The sequence below is a fragment of the Sinohyriopsis cumingii genome, chromosome 10 (genome assembly GCF_028554795.1).
Source record: "Sinohyriopsis cumingii isolate HCF-2022 chromosome 10, ASM2855479v2, whole genome shotgun sequence".
NCBI classification, from domain to species: domain Eukaryota; kingdom Metazoa; phylum Mollusca; class Bivalvia; order Unionida; family Unionidae; genus Sinohyriopsis; species Sinohyriopsis cumingii.
Genome location: NC_142970.1, coordinates 8,692,976 through 8,716,733, shown reverse-complemented (window position 1 = coordinate 8,716,733; position 23,758 = coordinate 8,692,976). Strand labels below are relative to the sequence as shown.

Below are 23,758 nucleotides of genomic sequence, written 5' to 3'. Positions count from 1 at the left end.
CAACATGTCTTCTACTAGTTCCTTATAGTTTTCTGCCCTAACATTTCCGAGGAAGTTTGTAGAAACTAGGCGAAAAGCATTCCATGCTTGTTTCGCATCACCTTCCAGCAAGTTGTTGAACCGGTCATCTTTGAAAAGCTCTCGAATCTGAGGACCCACAAAAACTCCCTCTTTAATCTTTGCTTCGCTGAGTCGAGGGAATTTTTCATGCAGGTATCGGAATGCTGGCAAAGTCCGGTCAATGGCTTTCACGAAGTTCTTCATCAAACCTAGTTTGATGTGAAGGGGTGGTAGCAAGATTTTCTGAGCCTCAACCAGAGCTGGGTGTTGGATATTCTTCTCTCCAATGGCTACATTCTGCCTGTGAGTCCATTCCTTCCTCATGTAGTGCATTTCCCTTGCTCGGCTATCCACTCGCATAAGAAACACATGTATTTTGTATATCCTTGCTGCAGTCCCATTAAAAGGGCAACTACCTTCAAATCACCACAGAGGTGCCAGCTGTACTTGTTATACTCAATGGAATTCAGTAGCTGCCTTAAGTTATCGTATGTCTCTTTCATGTGGACAGCATACGCTACTGGAATAGATGGAAGAATGTTTCCATTGTGCAAAAGCACAGCCTTGAGACTCAGTTTCGAAGAGTCCACAAATAGTCTCCATTCTTGTGGTTCATGAGTGATTTTTAAAGCATTCATGAGGCCCTCAATATCGGAACAGAATATCAGATTACTTTCCTTTCTGAAGAAAGGCTCCAATTGCTGGTGGCGCTTTCGATATGCAGTAATTGTGACATCTTCTTCTAGAAGATTCCATTGTTGGAGTCTTGATCCTAGCAATTCTGCCTTGTTCTTTGATAAGTCCAAATCACGAATCAGGTCATTTAGTTCTTCCTGTGTTATTCTGTGTGGGGTTGATGATGCACCACAGTGAAAATCTGGATCACTGCATGCTGATGGACCAGGAGAAGAACAGGTCGACTCACCTTTGTCTTCGTCAGATGAATCAAGAGAATATTCTGCTGGAGGTTCTGGAATAGGAAGTCCCTCACCATGTGGAACTGGTCTCAATGCAGACGGAATGTTTGGGTAGACTATTCTCGACTTCTTTCGCTTCGTTATTCCGCCGGAAAGAGGAGGAACCAAGCAGAAGTAACAGTCATTTAGGTGGTTGCTTGGCTCTCTCCACACCATTGGGACTGCAAACGGCATTGATGACCTTTTGCAATTCAACCACTGTGAAAGCTGTGTTGTACATGTAGCACAGCATATATGCGGAGCCCAAGGCTTGTCTTGGTCACCAACCTTGCATCCGAAGTAAAGATGATATGCCTTCTTCACTTGAGAATTGATACTTTTCTTCTGGTTGGCAAATGTCACTTCCCCACAAATATAGCAAAAATTGTCCGCGGTATTAACACACTTTCGAGGCATTACTGTTCTTTATTGTACGTAAATGGATAAAATAATAAGTTTTATGTAACAGTAGCTTGAACTGTCTCGCACAACGTCTAAAATATTTTAAATGCTGAACCTATCTGATTGGGCTTTATATAGTACACTGCTTACGTCAGCTTCAGCAGCCGCCTGGCATTAGTATAATAGGCCTACACATGTATAGTACACTGCTGACGTCAACTTACTTCAGCAGCCGCATGGCATTAGTATTGCATTGCATCAGAAAATGATGCAATCAACTGTGGATGATGTGAGCATGATGGTATTATGCAATGTTACATCATTATTCCGGATGTTGCTGCAGTCCTACTGGAGAAATTTACACAGTGAAACATAGAAAATGAGGTATATGAATATCTTCAAAACGAGAGCCAATACAAATTTTTCACGGTTATATTCGTGTTCGGCACACCAAAATACTACAGATTAGGGCCTTTTCAAGTCAGTAATGATTTCACTGTTGACCAGTGTAATCTTACTTTTAAAGATACATTGTGGCAACACTAACATTGATCATTTTAAAACAATATGTTAATAATGTTATAAAACAAAAGATATCGATATCTGTATTTCTCCTTAAGGCTGGCTATAAACAGTGCTGTAGCGTTGAATATATTTTACCTACATATTGTATCTACATTATACTAAACAGATATTTAAAGAACACGAGTTTAACGTCTTGGTTTCATTTAGCAATATGAATATGTGTTGCTGTTTATATTTCACAAACCTGCGAGCCGTTGTGATTTGCCAGCAAGTCTTAACTGACCGTTAAATTACGGAATTATCTGAAAATTGTAAAATATGCAAAAATATGATAGTTGAATTCAACTCTGGGTATGGGTTGTCATATTAGGTACAACGCAGTTTGTCAGATAAGAAAACAAACATTACAGGAGTACTTCAGCTCATGGTTTATGATAAAACGACTGCATTGCGAAGCTTTAGCACTTTGCTGTTGCCTTATAGCCATATCTAGAGATGTCATCCAAGAAACCAAACTCTCGAAGATATATAACTGTATCAATTTATGTATTGTTAAGGAATTTTCATATTCACGACAAATGACAAATATAAAGAAATTAATACATTACTATACACAAAAAAGTAAAAGCTGAAAATATTACCAATAATCATGATTTGATATACATGCCGGTTAACTGGAGAGATGTAGACTTGAAAAATGTATTTGTCATTATTGAATATCAACTAAGTGCCAATTAAAATATAACACGAAATCTTTGAAACGATTGAATCAGTCGTAGATACGTATGATGGTGTATTTTGTGTACTTAAATTGAGAGCAATAAAAGGTTTTCATTTATTTAAAGACGGCATTCCTTATGAAAGCATTGAAAAATATATCGTCAGAGGTTTTAACGGAATTGAACAATACAAATAAATTAACTTACATTAAATATACAACAAATTTTAATGTTAAATAGCTAAGTTAGACGCAACATAAAACCCCTTAACGTCTAGATTAAATTGCATACAAAGAAAGTGAATTACCAAAGACATTTTCGGATCCAGTAGTACATGCATAAATTAAAACTAATCAGCTTAAGAGGTAATGAAATTAAAATATACTTATAAAGTGAAAATCAAAGTGTATATTTAAATAGCTTACGTCACAAGGTGTATAGTTAGGTAGGGTACTTTAAAAAGTGTACAGTAAACGTAGCTTGGGTAACAAAATATACAGTTACGTTGTTTACGTAACGAATTGTGCCCTTTATGTAACTTACATAAGTAAGTGTACATCCGGTACCCCGGGTCCGTTTTATTAGCGTGAGTAAGCTGTGCGGAACGTACGGCAGACGTAAGTTACGTAAATGACAAATTATCTCGCTTCACCAACATTCCGTAAACTACACATTAACATAAATGCTCACGTAACGTTAAGGCAGGGACTTTCATGGTGTATATTTGCGCAAGAAAAACAGAGCAGCTTTTATTATCTTTGGACTAAATCAAACTCGTGATGCCATGCGAAGCTTGCGACGGCAACATAGTTTCCGGGACAGAAGATAGGTCATCGATACTTTGGATGAACTTAGTTTAATATCAAGATATAGCTTTCCAAGAAAAATTATTTTGCAGCTGACAAATTTGGTGAGAGATGATATAGCGAGATTAACGCTGATATCTCATCTCATCCAGTACCCTCAGACACTCCGGATTGTAAAGTCGCAATATTGCCTCATCAATTCAAATTCAAACATGCCTCTTGTAAATATCCTGTTGACTGGCAGGGTCTTCAGGGGTTAAAGGGGTGGGTCGGTATTAAATGGAACATCATCTCTCTTCTCTGCGGTTTTTGTTTGATTTATTCTATAAAACAGAACGTTTTCTCTGTAATTTCAGTGGTGTGGCTGCTCTCACTTTGCACAAGTTACTATGCGCGTTATCTCTTCCTGTATGCGTAATTTATGCCTGTTTTAGTAAACATGATCCCCATTTAGTATATTACGCAACATACTGTACAGTTACGTAGCTTACTAAAAGTGTAGTTACGTGGCTAAAATAGCAAATTATACAGTTACATAATTTACATACCAAAATATACAGTCACGGTATTTACATGTAACTAAGTGTATGTAGCTAATATAAAAAGATGTACAATTATGTAACTTACGTAACAAAGTGTACTGATACGTAACTTACGAAACAAAAGTTTATATATCTTTCAATGTATTCAGCTACGTAGCTTGCATAACAAAAAGTGTATGGTTACATAGCTTTTATAACAAAGTGTACAATTATCCCATGATCTTTACCTAATAACATTGCCTCTCGCTATGTGTTCATAAGCAATTGTGTTAGTATGAAATTAAATACGGGTATCAAACTTAAAGCACAATACATTAATAATGGAATACCTAAATCCCTATATTAGCCAATGGGTGTGTCGCAAAATATTTGGATCTCTAAGTCTGTATTCCCTCCTTAGAAGACAAGTTCTCTAGCTTCTAAATAATGTCTGCGGCATGATGTCCCGTTACTAGACATCGCTATAAACTGCCACAGCAGAGATCGTAGTGATATGACTGGAAACTCGTTAAAGTTATGTTAAACATCCAAATAACACACAAACACACACAAACACACACACACACACACACACACACAAACAAACACACACATACATCTGTAAACTCAGTTATTCTGGATGCAGTAAAAAATCAAGGTATTTTATACAAATACGAAGTTATGAATATATAGCCTTTATTTAAATGCTATTTGTACTGTATTTATAAAAAATATGTTCGCATTATCAAGTATTCTTTTGTAGAATCCAGGGTATCGAATCTCCGTAGAGTACCAATTTATAATTCTCTAACCTGTATGATAATGTAGTTTGTATTGTATTTATAAAGTTATGTTATCATTATCAAGCTTTATCTTGTAGAAAATATAGAGATAGCACTTTCTGTTCTGTTTGGTCAATATATATCTGTATGTCTGTCTCTCTGTTAGCCAAAACCAGTATTTCTGAATAAGCAATACTACTACACGTATATGCTTCCCACCTCGATTTAGTTCCCTGTCACCAGTTTTAAATTTCAGTAACAATAACCTCATAGGAGAAAGAGGGATCGCACCATTAATGTATTTAAAGTGTAACGTAATATATTAAAAGGGTTATTTTGTTTTAAGCCTCGATATCATACACATGCGAACCCCCTGGTGTGCACAAAATTGCTTTGCCGCGAACCAAGAGTTTATAAACAATTGTGTCGACCGCTCCGTAGTCCTAGTGGATAGAGGGAGGTCACAGGTTCGAAACCCGACCGAGTCATACCAAAGCCTTTCATAAATGGTACTAACAGCTGTCTCGCTAGGCTCTCAGTATTAAGAGGTTAGTGTTCGAGCTGGTTGTCGTGGTGTCAGGATAATGTGGCTGGATGTGACCTCGTGCTCCATGTCTGCGGCATGATGCACCAGTGCTAGACATAATTATAAGCTACCACACTGCAGACATCGTATCGATATGACTGAATAAGTATTAAAGGTACGTTAAAAATCCAAATCACATACATATTTAAACAATTTCTTCAACAGAAAATTAAATTCCGATATCAACCCAAAAGTAACTGTCGTGATGGTAACTATTTTACATTGATTGAAGGTCAATAAATTAAAAATGGAAAACACTTAAATCCATCTATTAGCCGATATGTGCGTCCCAATATATTTCGTGCTCTAAGTTTTTATTACTTCACAAGCATACCAGTTTTGAAGCTTTAAATGATTAATGATCCCTTTACGATAAGCTTAACTAAGTAACGACCTATCATCCATTCAAAACTTCCTTGTTATAGACTGAGTTATATATAACGTAAATTTTGGTGAAGTAATTGTTTACACCGGACAAACATAGTGTCAACGTTGGTGTTAACTGGGACTTGCTTGCAGTTTTTACAAAAGAGCACCAAACAAAAGATCAACACAAATTTAGTAGAATTGTGTCATAGACAAATCTACAAGATGCAACTGGCTACTGTCCTCATGGTAAGTACTGACGATACATGTACTTGTTATTCTGATGAATCATTCAAATAATATTTTATTTGATATAAGCCGTCCATACTAGCAAACCTCTATCGTATTGAAAATTATCTTTTAATTTATAAATACATTACATTTTTGTTTCTATATTATTTACTGATACAAATATAAACATGTTTTCCGGTATTAGTAAAATTCTTATGCTAAAATGTTCGAGCGTAACAATAAATCTTGAAGGTCATTCAGACTGTAAAATTAAGTTCACTCTTTGTAGGGTATGTCGGGTTTTACATCAAAAGTATGCTTCCTGCTAAGTATGCTCGTATAGCTGCAGCGAGACCTATCATATAGACAAAATTCTCTCTGTCTCTCTGTCTCTCTTTCTCTCTCTCTCTCTCTCTCTCTCTCTCTACGCCATTATGTCCTTAAGGCATTTGTGTTCACACTATATACATTTAATATTTTTTAGGGTAGATATCTTAATGATTGCATAATTTCCGAGTAAAGATCTGGGAGGAATTATCGTGCCCAAACACATCGTCAACGAGCCTAAGGGAATGAACGTTCCACTTTTGCTGGTGTAAATTTGCCTGTCTGTCTGTCTTGCTACAGTCACCAGGCTCGATCACAACTATAAATTATTGTGCACATCTAAAGATTACCCTGTACATACCCCGTTTAAAATATTTTGAGCGACATACACAGTTTATGAGTTTACTACACATTTATAGTTGCAAACATTTCATAAAATCCCATAGACGGTGCATCCAATCAGTTTTCCATATCCAAATACCATCTCAATTATATCACAAGATGATTTTTAGTTTCAATCTTGGAATGTGTCCAGAGAGCTGAGTGCAATACCAGAAACGCACGCATGGAAGTCGGAAGGGTCAATATCATTATTCCGACATGTTCTTTTCAAAGCTTTAGGATAGAAACATGGCATCCTTTCTCGACGGAATGAATTCTTACCTAAAATAAACTTAATTATTGCGCAAATACTAGAGAGGATTTCAATTTGCATTCTTTAAAGCATAAGTAAATTTAAATAGAGTTTTGTATAGAAGCCCTTTTGTATTTTATTTACCATTCATCTTTTTTTGTAGCATATAAAGCCTATGGAATGAAAATTGTCTTGTACAAAGTTTGATGCAAAAAGTTGATCGTGTTAGTATTCAAACTACGGCGGTGATTATATCAAAAAGCTGTGCCCTTAAAATGAGACCCGTAGTTTTCAAAGCTGCATTACATATTGTATAAGTGATATAATTCCTTTTCAACTGTGCTGTGCATCAAGTATGTATTTCTGAATATTTTCCTTAGAAAAGCTAGGCTTCTTATTAAAACAACATTTTTATATTCCAGAAGTTCCATGTTGTTTTATATACTCCTTCACAAGATTTTAAGGTATATTTGTTCACAAGCAATATTAACTTTGTTATAGTTTCTTGGTACCTCTTTGAATATGCTTTCAATTATTTTTCATCATTAGACCAGATCTTCTAATTTTGCCAATGTTGGATTGCTTTATTGCTTGCTCTTGGATCTCTCGAGCTTAGAATTGCAAAGGTGAACGATTCAATTCATATTTTAATGATAGACAATCGTAATTCACTTCACATTTCAGCCCAAGCATAATCATATAGGTATTCCAATGGCTTTGACAGCACCAAAGGCTGTTGTGTGAAAGCAACATCAAAATTTACTCTTGGAGAGATTTCCAGAAACAAATTTGTTTCCTCAGAATAACTTTCGGAACACGCAATGGTTTATATTTCAGTTATGATCCTAAAGGAGCTGATGATGCATATACGTATTACTTACAATTCACAGAGATAAATAAGAAAAGACAATTCAATACCGATGTTGGTCAGATATAGTAACATACATAATCGGAAAGAGAAATGCACAAAGTATACGTGTATGAATATGACTAAGCAAGAGCATGCAAATAAAAGATGTGCTCATGCATGTATATCAGTGCAATTGTTTTGCTTGATGTTTTGCCCCGCATGTGTTTGCCAGGTCATTGTTCTATAAATGCCCTTACAACTCCACTATTTTATTTTGTCGCAGTACAGTTGGGTGAACTGTCACATTTATATGAATCAGTCAAGTTCACTAAGTGTCGTGGTAATCAGATAAAGCTGTCATGGTAATCGAGAGAGAGAATGTTCACATATTTATGCAGCGAATGACTTTTGTAGATCATTATGTTGTGTTTTATACGTCTAATTGATGAGCAATCAAATGCAACACAATTTGTAGTATAGGTACTGATATATGTGGGCTATAGCCTAACATCTAAATATGCTAAGTCCTTATAGAGCTCGATGTAGCTCGTTCATTCTGCAAAGAAAGTGTTGGTCACGCTTATGATATATTAAATTCGCTTTTTCGGAGCTGCATAGCTTCCACCCGGTCGTATATCTCAGTAAGGACCTCTCGGGTTCTAAGGAAGACGTGCAGTACATACACGTTCGTTCAGCATGTGACATATTTACTGCTATACCTGTCTGGATCGTATATCTAAATAATTGTCGTTGTACATAGATTTATATAACTCTAATGCTTAAACTCAGAAATACATCCAGCAGCAGTTGGGTGTCTCAGTCTGCTGTAGCCTCTTAGGGCGATATCGGAGAAAGCGCGCACAACAAGTACACAAGCTAAGCCCAGTTCATGGGTGAGTCCCAACTTCGTTTAAAAAGCCCCATTTATGTAGAGTTTACAATATTTGCTAAAAGAAAGTTTTCAACGCTTCCTAACTTCATACAGGCGGAAGTAATTTTAAAAAGTCAACAGTTGGTTACGGTATCTCTAACTGAGCAAAAATAAACGTAGATGCAGGATTGCTGTCTGAAAGTTGACCTTTTCGTTACACTGCTCTTTTATTTTAGTGCAGTTGTATTGGGGTTGTGCTGCGGAAACATTTCGTGGGCTGATGAGTGGGTGGCTCCCACTTTTTTCTCACCCTGGGCGGGTTGAAAGAGGATGGTGGCCCTACACGATAAACTTTGATCCATTATGCCCCTACATGGTTCCAGATTGGTCGATGTAAGAATATAGTGAGCGGATGATGGTCAGGATGAAGTGCTGTCGATAATTGAAACCATTGTAATTGTGTGCGATTGCTAACTCTAAAGGCAGAAATTCCAGTCAGTGTGCTGATCGTTCTCCTGGTATGAACTGAGATTTGATATAGAACGACAACAAAGTAATGTTGGTTGGCATCTGTGTATTGCTCAAAAGGTTGCGCATTCTCAACGTTGCTAAGAACAAGTAGTAAAAGGAGAACATCCTTGATTTGTTGAGATAATGTTCCCTGCTTCTATCTCTAGATGCATCAGCTGGGTTCAGTCTTGTTTCGGAACTGATTCACAATATGCTGAGTGACTGCCATTAAGTTCAATAATGTTATGATTATCTTTGAGAAATGCGTCGTGAACTTGCTTTGGTAAAAATCAAACTTAAGGACATTTTTTCAGAGCTGTTTGGAGCTGTTCAATTAAAGATCATTTCAGTCTTAGCTGGGTCCGCCTTAACAAATGCAACTAATGCAAAATGGCCAAGACATTTAATCGAAGAACGTGAATTTCTTCGAGGATAGGATAATATCAACAGCGTTCTAAGCGTGTTTAGGATCATTAACATATTTCTAGTATGTGTTTCACATATTCTACGAATAATTATGATATAATATAGACAGATCACAATGATGGACAGATGCATGCATATGAGGCACTCCTACGTGAATAAGTACATTAATGATGCAATGAATTGTCATTTGGGTAATATCCCAATTTTTTAGAGTCTAAGTTGACCCACGGCGAAACCTATACATTTTTTATGGGACTCATATCCAGTATCGTATTGCAAATCTAGCGTGAGTTCATACACGTAATGGTAAAACCATGATCATTGGAACTTTGTTTCGATGTGGGTCAAAGAAGTACACATTTGACGGATCCTCCAGATCTATCGAACGTAGACTAAAAATTTTTCGGTCATGTAGCTGCTGCGTTGACGAACTTATCCTGGGCACGGTGGAGAAAGTACCAGGCTGGAACACATATCTCCAGATACAATTATTACGGGTACATATACGATTTGATTCTAACAATCGACCGAGTGCAATTGAAGAATCGTCGATGCATCATGTTACCAATAATGTCGCGTATACAACAATTAGTGATATCCATGTGCGTCTACCTGCTGATGAAGATCTCAATCATGACTTGAATGCGATAAATTGTCAGATAGATAAACCAAAGGAGAAATGAATGCTGTCATTCTCATTGTCTCGGTGGACAAATTTAACTAGTGTGATAAAGGTCATCAGGGGTTACTCGAACATGACTAGCCAAGCAAGAGTTGTGACAAATATACCTCTAGGCACCATGGAAGATTTCGCTTTGATGGTTTGATCTGAGGATCCCATGGGAAGTTCATCAGAATACTATGTTTTTCCCATATGATTCTGTACGTGGACGACAATACAAATAAACGTTAACCACTGTAAATATTGCAAACATATACAAGTAATAGGAATATTTGACGGCAAAATATCCGGCAAGTGTCGGAGATGTGCTTCAACGTAGTTACAGACGCAAACCGCTAACATGGCTACTGCAGTTGCATATTCATCCATGCAAAGTTTTATTTTTGAGCTTTTGCCCTATTATTAACAAAACATAAGGTGCGGGTTGACACACCGAGGCAACCAACACGTTACCATTCAGCGGGAATAAATCCACGGGAGCGAAAACCTCATAGAAGAGCATTCGAGAGAGAGGGAATTTACATGTCGTTCCCGCTGACACTGAATTGCCTACAATTGTCTTGATGTTTTTCCCCGAACCACCCAAAATTGAATACGTTCTCGGTCTGAATCCCTCGTATTATGCAAGCTCTCATCTTATTATTTGTATACAGCTATCGTGTTAGTGTTACTAAACAGGGGCTTATCTTTTGGATACTCGCTCCTATCTCAAATATTTTTCATTCTGTATTCACCCATGTCATTGTAAACGTTATTAGTTGTGATGTGTTTCTATATTAAGTATGGAACATATTTTTTTATCGTCTTACTTCGGCTTAATCTTGTGTTACTATAATTCATGCATGAATAATTTGGATAGGTCATGCACAGTTCTTCTAGTCTGCCAATTTTATGTAATACATATTTAGTGCGAATAATTTCTCGGAATGTTTTCTTACATTTGTTGCAAGATTAATTTTGATAAATTCTTTGAAAACCGAATTTGAGAATATGAGCAGACACAGATAGGACCAGAATATATCAAATGTTTTCACTGACCGGAAACGTGGTTCTTGGCAGTTGTAGCCTGTATGCTAGTGTTATGGATGTTGACATGCTCAAGGCACAGGACGTTGGCATAGATTGATATTGTCTTGAACGGATATAACTAAAATGTTGTCTTTCCATCTTAATCACTTAGAAAACAAGCGGTCCATGTATCAGAACACAATCCGGCCTGTCCTTTTCTGTAATGAATCACACTCAACCCCTAAATGATATACCTTACCTTTAAATGACGACAAATAATTTATATTAGTGTTTTATGTACCATAAAAAATAATTTAGCAAAAAGAACTGACTTTAAACGCATAAAGAGACCCTATATAATGTTACTTTCTATAACCCGTTTGTAACCATTTAAAAATAATAACGTTGGGATCGAAGAAAACGAACTGAGATCATAATCATCAAGAGCGCTTTGCATGCCGTTATAAACCAAGTACTTGTGTCTGTCCCTGCTAGTATCATTGGACACGATTGCGTCACATCATTGTTACCAAAGTTGTGTAATATTAAGGAACAAAGCATATGTACACCAGTACTTGAGGTATCTATCCGCTCCACGTCAACACATAGAGCATATATCGACCATTGTGACAGACATCCTGAAAGAGTAGAGAATCCAGATATTGAAGGACATACATTCTGCCCTGATTTATCTCCCTGTGAGTTTTGAATGAATCCCATAATTAATGATTCACACAGGAATGAACAACCTACCTAAAAGTGAATACAAAGTGAAATGTTATAATTAATACATAGAGATTGTTGCATACCACTTGTACATATAAAAACACATTCTAACATTATATTCTCTGAAAATGAAAGGAATGAAGTTTGCTCATAATTTGGACAGAAGAAAGAAAAAAGCAGTTGGAAGTGGGATATAATTGTCAGACTTTTGTAAAGATATTTATCATACATTCGCTAGGTTTAATATCTCAGAATTACAGTGATGTCTGTTTAAACAAGACTCTATCACCATGTGCATGCATACGCTAATGCCGTCTTTTCGAGCGTACTATATTTCTGGACAAATGCCTTGGTTTGAATTGTAATGAAAAATCAAAATTAAGGTTCATTCTACTGGACATATTCAATTAATAATTTGCTACAAAATTTATGTAATTATACCAATGGTTGTGAAATGAATACAAAATATTCTAGTTCAAAACAGTATGAACAATACAAACAATGCAACAATGAACTTAGATTTATATGTTGTGAAGCAACTGATTTTTCTTACAAGAAATAAAAAAAAACAAAAAAAAAAAAAAACAAAACAAAACGTTTTAGCACTGTAGCCAAGATATATTGGGGTATATCGCATATTATTACAGAGACTTAATAAACGTGTTATAATAATGGTAATTTTACATGCGTGGTTGCTGACTCAACTTAACTTTGTCATGCAATTTGCAAGAATTCAGCCACACATTTTATTACAAGTCTGTTTTAGAAAAGGTAATTGAGCAAAATGATCACTAAACACCGTGATGGAATTACCGAACTTCGGTCTTAACATTTAAAAAATGCAATATCGAGCAAGTTTTCTAAAAACTATTGAATAACGTTTACAATAGTATATTATAGTCACTTTCAGATATAAGTTGTTGCTTTGTTTACTTTTTTTCTTTCTTTTCTTTATTTCTCTCAATCTATTGCAGAAAATATTTTTTCTATATGTAACTGAATGCTGAAATATCAAACATTTACTGTTACAATCTTGGATTAGAGAATCTCTGTAAATACTAAAACTAGTATTCCATCAATGTATAATATCAAGAATTATGCAATTAGGATGGAATACCCATTGCTCTAATGAACTACAAGGGGTTCGGAGATCCAGTCAGAAGAAAAGATTACATCAATAAATACTCAAACATACCTGTTGAAAGATATAAAGTTTATCAAAATATGGGACATATTATCAAGAATGTATCTTAAATCATTTCACATCCAGTTCATTGGGTATATCTATTTTACTGAGCAGTAAATCATTTTCAGTTTTTATGTCTAAGCACAAGTCAATCTCGAAGATTCGATCATGGAGAGATAATGAATAAATACACCTTAGAACAAGTATCAAATCATAGAAAGATATACAAAAAAGTATGCGTCTGGTACAACATCATCACAATTCTTTGATCGCGGTCGTATTGTAAATAGAAACAAGAAGTTGAATTATTATATGAACACGGATATATGTTCAAAGAATTATTGTTTTACAAGTTTTATTGTTCGAGAGCTATAATGCACGTGTAAAAAGTCAATAGATCCAAGAAACAAAATACCTGTTTATTGTTTAATCAGTGGATCACACGGCTCATATATGCATTATTACGACTATATCGTTTTAAGATACGCAATATAATGTGAGAAGCAACACACTTTGTAAAATTCAATAAATAATGTATCTGATTAGAATTTAAAGTGAAAATGAAAAATGAACTTACAGTATTGTGAACTAAATCCCAAATAATCACGTAATTACAGACGCAGGTCCTAATGATTAAAATCCTGATTAAACGTTAGTTGAAATCGAAATTAAATCCAACGCTGGAGTGTTGATGTGCCCGTGGTAGCCTGTGCAGTGGTGATGTACAAACATCTTTATGTTGGAGCATAATGATACATTCCAAGAATACATCCTTATTTGAAATTTCACTATAAATTCAAGTCTCTATTTTCAAGAATGTCATTTTGGAAGACAACTTTGTAAATCTAGTCAATAAATAAGTTGAATAAATACAATTCCAACCAAACTAAATTACTGGACAAAACAATGGTACATTAGATTCTGCTAAAACTTTAAGGCACACATGACTAATTTTCAAATAAACAAGATTTATGTTTTAAATTAAGAGATAATGGGACCCCGGATAAGGGTCAAAAGTACATTGTTTTGAATATTCTTCAGTTATGATTAGAAATTCCATTGTCAGTAAAGTACCCGATTAACAACGATGTTGTGTTTCAAGCGAGTGTTATCGGAGAAATACAATGATAAAGTTTCTGTCACAAGAACTTCAGATTGCTCATACTATCAGCAGTATTATATTAATGTTTCAAGATGCAAATACCCTTGAGGCAGTGAATAACTGTTAGAAATCGTACGGCTCTTTATTTGCTGTTTATGATAATATGTAAAAGAGATCTAAGATTCACACGTGTATAAAATACAGTCTCGAATTATAAACTAAATATACTATCGTGTGTGTAACCAAAGATATATTTGAGTTTCTGCTGGTTGTACTCTTTATTGAAAGGTCTGTTTCATGTGAATACGGTAGTTTGCATCTGACCTCAGCTTGATACAAGAGTTTTTGGCTAATATTTGTTGCCCCTTTATCATCCAAATATTTAACCAATTATAAAGAATATTCCATTGAGAAGGCTACGCTAAAGAAATAATCTCTATATGTCGCTGTAAAGAAGAAAACCAAATTAATTCTAGATTGTACAAAAGATGTACTTCCTCTATGTAATTGCTAATTCAACTGTTTTTTTTTAATTTGAAGTTATTGTAATGTAATTAAGACAATGTTACCCTAACTGTAATGTAATTAAGACAATTATGTTCTATATGTTAATACTCTCTATCCTGTCTATTATCCGCATATATAATGTCTATTAAAGTGCACACGAATTCCATTACCCTGGTATCGATCAGAATATCTACTCTTCCTACGCCCAAGTACATCTATGTCATATGGGTGTCAACCGTATAAACAAATTTCGCAACAGTGTGACTGTATCATCGTTGAGTAATAATAGAAGCACTGAAAACTTCTACTACTACTACTGCTACTACTACTACTACTACTACTACTACTACTACTACTACTAATAACAATGCACAACGAATGGCAACTCGTTTAGAATATATGATAAATATTGTTATGGAAAAGGATCTTTTATAGGCTAACAATCTTTAAGAATTATTAAAATTAATAGTTTATAATCAAGTGCATCTCCCTTTGCATTTGTGAAGTAGAAAACACATAGTATCTATGTTTAACCATTATATAGAAAGTTTTTAACATATTATCTTGATATGTCGGTCTGTTGGCCAGTTTCATGTTTAGCTGGTTTCTATATTTGACTTTATACTACATGTACATACGTGTGAAGCTAAGGGTTGGTGACATCAGAAACTGTGCATAGGAAAAACAACAGTCATAGCTCTTTGCAGCGGTGACCAGCTTTGGGTAATTGGTTTGTTATTAACAAAACACTAACGTTAACGTTTGGCATTTGAATTTCAATATTCATACCTTGATAGAGCCTTGTGTACAAACTGTGATTACACTTATATGTGGACAGTGTGATACTAACTGGTAAGAAATATTCTGAACACCGGTATATACTTTAATAATAGTGTTATTATCTAGCACCATCGTTTTCTAGGAATACTTTGATCGTCTCCTCTGTAGCCTTTGCATTTTGCTGATAGTCATCCCAATTTCGACAACATGTTGCTGTTATGGTTTGTAATTCCTTTCCCATTAACGCTAATCAAACGCAACGTCATATTCATCTTTCATTATGTGCATTTTGGCATATATAGCTAGAAAGAGAAAGCTCTTACAATATTTATTTGATATGAGTCTGTAAATCGTTGCTTGAATTTATGTATCTTAGCTTCATACAATATTTCTTTTCTAACAGTCGGAAGGTAAGTGTTTGATTTTGTTTAAAATACAATTTATCTTTTGAAGGAGTAGTCTGAAGTTATTGATTCTGAATGTTATATGACTCATGTATTCCAATAATTTCATATCTTTTTATTGATGAGAGGACTGAGATAATTATTTGAATTTATTTATTTGCATCATACAAATCATGTATGCTAGAACTTGGTAGCAATACTAGGTTTTTAATATTTTTGTGCTCACGGATTATTAAGCGAATGATGGTGTTACGAGAATAAATGAACAATGAGGGATATTTATTGTCGGCCGCATGGCGCAGGCCAGCAAGTAGTAAAGACAGGCAATACTAGTTCACAAGACATATGCTTAACTGTTTATTAAGTGGGACCAGGCAATGAGACAGATCGATTACCAATATTAAATAGTCCGTTAGATAAATACATTAATATTCTGATACTATGTTTGCTTGTGGAAGGAGGTGAGCTAGAATATATATGGTACATTTGAGGCTGAGACCTGAAAGCTATATTAATAGTTAGTGTCTGTTCGAAGTACGATATTACGACATATGCCATGATGAGAGAGGAAATGATGTTCAATCCAAGAAGAAGAGATCCAACTAACTATTTAGGTTGTATTTTGATCTATTTAAAAGTGAAATAGCTTTACAACTCGAATGTAAAAGAAAAACTTTATTGTGGTTAAGGGCCCTTAAGGGGCTGGATGCGAGACATAATTCAGTGTAGACAACATGACAAGAAATCCAGATGGATAAATCAGCCCGAACCTACTTACAGTGTTGAATCTGGAGTGACCGCCAACAAGGTCGTCAGGGTATGCAGTGATGCTAGAACTCACGTCCAACACTCATAACATTTGTCACATCTGTGTAAACGAAACTGTTACGTGCATGTTTAAACTTACTTTTGGTGATTATGTTCTAGTGTCCGGTCCAATTTATTTATTTTTCTAATTGAGTAACTTGTTATATTTTATATGTTTGGGCTCGAATTTTCTATTCTGCATCTCTGCTACGATCGCCATTTATTCCATCTATTAACTTCATTTATTGTATTTTCCACTCGCCCCATGGAATAGCCACGACATCGATCATCCTCTAGATTACGATAACTATAAGTCAACACTTGTTACATAAATAGGATTCTCTCAGAAGATCTACGTGTTTCTCAGTTGCTACGTTATCATTAAAGTACCTTATTGAGTCCATGTTAAAACAAATCGTTAAATTCGTCTGTCTCGTGTTGTTTAAGTAGATACACTCGACAAAAATGCTTTCCAATGTCAGTGGATATTGACTTGGTATGCACTCTGGGCACATCGTACCCTTCAACAAGTATGCATATGTTTAGGAGCGGTTATTTTATAAGGTTTCCATATTACCACTTCATTTTTGCGATGTGTTCTGTATGACGCTTGCCACTGTCTAAAGATGAATAGATGTTACAAGGTTTATTTGTGGAAGTTTCATTTCGCATACGTTACTAAATAAATAGAACGTGTTGATTTATGTAACATTTGTGGATAGTTAATGAGGTCTTCCAATCTAAACCAAGTGACCGCATGTCCCTTTTTTCGGCATTTCCATTATCGGAAACAAAAAAGTCATTAGCCAGACAACAATATAGAATACCGTTTGAAAATTACGTTCTTGTAAGGTCTAGTATGTTAACTACCTCTACAGTTTAAGGATATTGAAAGCAGCTCAAAGTCAATAAGCAATGATTATGACTTTGTCTTTTGAGAGATTTCAGTGAAGCCCAAATATATTATTTTTGTTTGTAAGTTAAATATCTCAGATATTTCGATTTTGCTTTTGTATTTCAAATATTAATTTCCAGTTAATTTGTAAGGGCTCATATAAGGGGCTTTCAATTGATTCTACAAGTATTTGGCACACATACACAGAACATCCACTCGCCATCTTTCCTCCACCAGACACATTTTGGACCACACCACATTTGGTGGCGCTCAACCCTTCATTGACACAAGGTGAAACGTCTGCATATATCCATTGAACGACTGTAACACAATTTGATTGTAAGCTTATAATTACAAAGGTCTTCAACATATCCTCATATTTCTCTAATTCAATTCAATGAAAACGTAACCTCTTAAACCATCTGGTAGACGTAGCACTGTCATATAGTATTAGGAAACGAACATATATACACACACTTACATAATCACATCAACGTAACCAATACATTAAAATACTGAACATTTCCGTCTGCAAAACACATTTAACTGTGGAATACGGTGTGGAATTAAGTTTGCTGACTTTCCTGCTCCTAAGACATGCTTAGTTTTGAATGCAGGTGGGTATTATTTACAGTTCATCTAAGCTCTAATAAGAGATGGACGGTACTGGTGTGTAAACCTCCCAGAATATCTGACATAATATTATGAGACATAATGTTATGAGAACTGCAAGTGGTATGTATGCTTCTGTCCAATGTAGTTTGGTACTTTTAGATCGACGAGGTAGCGTAACAGATAATGGCTAATATTGATATTGTGATTGCAGCATGTACAAATTATAAAATGCTCCTCCTTGCTGGTTCAACATCACACATTCAATAAGGAAATATATAATTTAGTTTATTAATATTTGTATTTGTTCCCAGATGTAGGCGTGTTTCGATATCTGACCGGAAAACAACGAATCACACTTTCTAACATTGCGATTTCAACAACAGATATAATCACTTTCTGCATAATCCGACTTCAAGACTGATCACCAACTAATCAATAACCTGAAATGTCTGAAAATAACTTTTAGGTGTCTGCAATAATTCCATTAATTCTGTCCTTTGTTCTTTTATCCTGCTCAATACTGAAATCATGTCTTATACTCTTGGGAAGCCTAAAGTTTCCAAATTTGGTAACATAAATAAATTCAAGGTTTTGTTTGTGACTATGACCTTGAACTGATTTGGAACGAAAACGACTTAATATATCAAAGACAATGTCAGAGTATATCTGTATAAATATTTGAGTTAATCTATAATCAATACGATTTGGGAATAAGTAAGTTATTAAAGTCATATTATTCAATGTACACTTCAGATATACCAAACGTTTAGTTTGACAAAAATGCATTCATAATTCTTTGTCTATTCATGATTTGTTCGTTTTTCAAAGTCTGTATAGCCTTCAATAATACCTATCGGCAGTAGACTTATTTGCCTTATATGAATAATTAACGACAACTGGAGATTTAGATGCAGATGAATTATTGATTTATCCTTTAACTGGGACTTATACTTATAATATAAACCTACAAGTGCCTGTTCTAATGCGTCACCATCATTGACTGGAAAGTAAATACAGCAATAAACTATACAAATACACAACTCGACATTTTGAACATGCTATAAGGAGCTATACATTTGCAATCCCATTAGTGCTTTCTATAGTTCAATTTGGACTTTGCAACATGACTCAGACTTTGAATGTCTAATGCATTTTGTTGCGATTTGAATGTCGCAGCTGCATTTTTATTATGTATGTATTTAGTTTGGATGCCGTCAAAATCCAAACGGAATCAAAAGATCATACATTTGATGTTATAGTAAATTTAGCTTATTCCGTTTGATGTGATTTAACTGTATTGCCGCAATATGTGCTACTTATATATATATATATATATATATATATATATATATATATATATATATATATATATATATATATATATATATATATATATATGTATGTATTTGCCGTCATTCGGCATCCGTCGTTGACTTTTTTTATATAGATTTGAAGGTTGCAATAATCATGGGAAAAAATTAGTTTTTCTTTAACGCTTACTATTGATATGATTGAGCATGCCATTTTTGAGGTCAGGATGGTTGTAGTAATCAACGTTAAAATATATTCCCTGCAATAGTAGTCTGCAATTTCTATTATCAATCAGACTAGACAAATATATTTCGTCTTCACTTGCAAATATATTTCCAAATAGCTTATCTTCATTTAAACAGTTCAAGAGTATGAATGTGTTGTTTTCGTTGGTGTTTAGTGAGAAACGTTTTGTCAGGTAAAAGTCAAATAGCTATCAGTTGTTAACTGGACAAAATACACTTGAAAGAGTAACTGTAAAACTTCATCTGCCGAGCATGTTAGAGCATAATGTTGCATAATTTGTCGTGCTGATTATGTTATTTCGCTTTACGTTTTGTTGTACACGCTAATGCTAGGCAGAAGAGATTTGCCAATTCACCCTTACATGACACAGATGTGAATATCTTTGTTGTTTTACTTCGTACAGGTGAAGGCATTGTTCTCTTGCTTCTTGCTGATTTGTCAATATATATTACTAGCCTGCTTAAAACTCTGTGAGGAAGCAATGCTATATTTAAGTCAAAAGAGCTAGATACTCAAAACATCTGCTCAACTTGCCAAAAATAAATTGTGTTGACTGACATAATATGATTCTTTTCTGCTTGTGTTTTAGGTACGGTTTCGGGGTCATGTGAAACTTATTTTGCCGATTACATATTTGCTATTTCAAGTGCTCGTTAAATTGTTCCGAGTTGCATAAAACGTCAGACCTGTGCTGGTCTTTTCAGGATAGATTTGATAGACTCACAGACACGGAATAAATTTAACATAAACACGAGATCGAACCAACAGTTGAACAAAGTAGAAGCCATTTCAAGTACATGAGAAAAAGATAGATGCAAACATTTTGCAGTAGAAAGTAACTCCGGTACATTTTTTCCCATCAAATGCTGGTGGAAAATTATATAACCAAATGTTGGGGTTCATATTGTTCATTGTAGTTGATTCTGTTCAGAAATACATGTTCCAGTTTACACGGTAGCGTTTCATAGATTTATTACCGTCACATTTTAGTTTTTAGTGTGCCGTTTTCAACAATGTTTAATGACCTATATGTAAACTATTGAGTGTAACTACGGTATAATCCTGTCTCGGCTAATTCATTTTCTGTAGTAGAGTTCACGGGAACGTTAAACTAAATTAGCGGGACACGGGTAAGGTGATGTACTTACTATATCTCTTTTTATATATCAGCCATCCATTTATATAACTTTGATCAGTGCTATGAAAAGCAATGTTTTGTGGAAGATCATTTTAAATAGAATGGCGAGGAATCTAGCAGGATCTGATGCATGAATATTATTGTATGGTGAGGAGTTGGTGCAGAATCAAATAGGCTACGAATGTATTGGATGTAACTCATATGTGAGAAAACCCGTAATCTCGCGTATTTCAAACATTGCCAGGACTTAATTTTAAGCATCGAACTGTAGAGGAAATTGTAATAGAAACAAAGACACTTTCTAGCTATTTCGTTCTCATTTGGATAGGTGATGGGGAGGGGGACTGCGGTACACCCACACATCCACGATTCGATCCTATTTGGTTGTATGCTTTGCTGGATACGTTTTCGGTTCTATACATATCACCTTTTTATCAAGTCATTCTCTCAAAGTAATGATAATTTAAGTATAAAGTGGGTATATTTTGAAACGAGACCGATGAGTTTGTAAGAGTGTGTTAACTGGGTTTAAATAATCTAACCGAAATACATGTACTGTTTAAATAAACCTTAGCATCCGTCGACTGTTCTTCCTCCGTCAGCCACCATTTGATATTGAATACAACTCAAACTCATATGTTGATCACACACTGCTTCAAAATGTTGATTTACCAGATATTAGTCTGAACCATTTTGCCTCGAGATTCATTCTTTAACTGCTGTAAGATATACATATTCTAGTCGAAGTTATTAAAATAATGTAACGTTTGGGTTTCGCTAACTACCGTAACATTTTAGCAAACTTATAAACAATAGCGTTCTTCCTAAGATTGAGATGTGTTCTATTATTATTTTTGTGTAACAGTGACTCAAGCGACCAAAACCGGACCTTTGTAGGCATGTTCCTGAGGACATGCTATAGGAAATAACTGTGCAGTGTTGGTTCTTTAGGCAATGTGTAAGCTCTGTACTAATCTGGTGCAAACTAGTGTTGCACACTTTTTCATAATAATTAAATAATTCTGAGCAAACCTGTTCCTTAGGACATGTTTTGAGTTATCGTACTATCACTTGTTATTCTTGGCTTAGTAATCAGTATATATATTAATTATTCTGATTATCGTTATTGGAATATAAAGAAAAATTCTCATGTTAACTTTCAGTTACTGTTTACACTAATTTCTTGTTACCAGTATTGTCCTGGAAAGATGAATGAAATAGTCTCTACCAATGTATGACCGTATCTGTTTTATTTTCATGTAAAATATGCATATCTGCTTATTGTCTTTATTTTTAACAAATCAATAACTATTTTTCAACAATTGGATTACTATGTTCTGTAGTGTATTTCTTTTCTTATGGATAAACTTTCATGGGTTTTTGACACTTTCCTTAGCACTTATATTTTTGTTCTGGGAAATGATCCCAAGATGGAGTATTTTGTTTTTAAAGAGAAAGTTTGTAATTGATAGGAATGACAAAATGCGCAAAACTTGTTAAGAAGAATGGCAGATTAATGGTGTAATCCATCGTGTGCAGTAATTAAGCCAGATAAGCGATATCAAGTTATCATTGCCTCTTTTCTATTCTAACATGTATACAGTCTTTAAGATCTTTTCTTTTGCAGGTGAACCGAACAGCGATGTATCTTTTTGTCATCATTCTTTGGATAAATTGTGAGTTTAAAAAACAATTGGTCGTTTTATTTAATTAGTGTTAATCGCGGTAGAATAATTAGCATCTAATCAAAAACAGAAAATCATGCTTCTAATAAGCTGTCAATCCTGAAAGCAAATGCATTGCCTTAAGTTGTTACGTCATGGCTTTTAAACTACTTCACTTATTAGAATAAAAAGAGATTTATACTGATGATGAAAACATTCGAATAGTGGAATCCTAAAGGACCTCATACAAGCATTATTTTTCGTGATATACGGTTTGAATTATGAGTTTAATACCAGTACAATATCAAGTTCTGTAAATGCACATACCTTATGATACGGGCACAATGAACAAGGTAAACGATGAGTTCTTTCCCTTCTCTTATAGCCATTAAACACGTCATTTTGATGGTGAAAATTAGTGCTATGGTTGTTGCCTAAGCGAGTTTTTTTATATAAAAATAAAGACAAACGAAACAAAAAAATTCCCGTCTTACACTTTAAACAGACTGGCGAATTGAATTTACACATATGTGGCACAGGTAATTATATTGATTTGAATGAGTAACTGGACATACGCTTGTGCAAAAGACACATGAAGTAGACTAAGAATAATTGACTTATCAGAAACCTGTTATAAACACTGATTTTATACAAATCATAATTTTAAGGTTTGAAGTTTTGTTTTGTAATTATGTTAGGAATATACTAGTACGAGGATAAGAACAAGACAAATATTCTAGGCAACCAGTATTACAAAGGTATTAATTGTAAACCGTCCTCCTCTTTTCAGCCCGATTCTTGTTCGATAGTGACAATAATTAATATCTATCACTGAACGTATCTGCACACGACTAAAGGAATTATGCCATAGTTTTCAGTTTGTAAAGATTGATACTGATGTAGTTACGTTTTGTTTTTTTAAGCTTTTGTTTAGTGTATGCACATACACATGTATCTTTTACTGCAGATTCAGTTTGGCGCCATAAGTCCAGTTCTATGAAACTGTTCTTTACGGAGGCCTTGAGACGTAAACGCGTTAGAACTGGCAATACGTAATCCATCAATTTACAAAAGTAAAGGCATCAGACGGAATTAATGACTATGTAACGATATGC

The 23,758-nt window shown here is 34.8% G+C and overlaps 1 protein-coding gene across 4 annotated transcripts in view; it reads left to right on the top strand.

Annotated features, from left to right (window-relative positions):
• Positions 1–5,847: 5,847 nt before the first annotated feature.
• LOC149789578 (uncharacterized) overlaps positions 5,848–23,758 on the top strand; it is a 69,298-nt gene continuing 51,387 nt past the window's right edge. For 3 of the 4 annotated variants that reach the window (XM_089971593.1, XM_089971591.1, XM_089971590.1), the window contains exons 1-3: positions 5,860–5,972; positions 7,338–7,379; positions 22,607–22,655. In XM_089971593.1, the coding sequence (XP_089827719.1) occupies positions 5,949–5,972; positions 7,338–7,379; positions 22,607–22,655 (115 nt within the window). In that variant the 5' untranslated portion in view covers positions 5,860–5,948. Of the gene's footprint in view, positions 5,973–7,337; positions 7,380–22,606; positions 22,656–23,758 lie in introns of all 4 variants that reach the window. The other variant, XM_089971592.1, reaches the window with a different exon arrangement.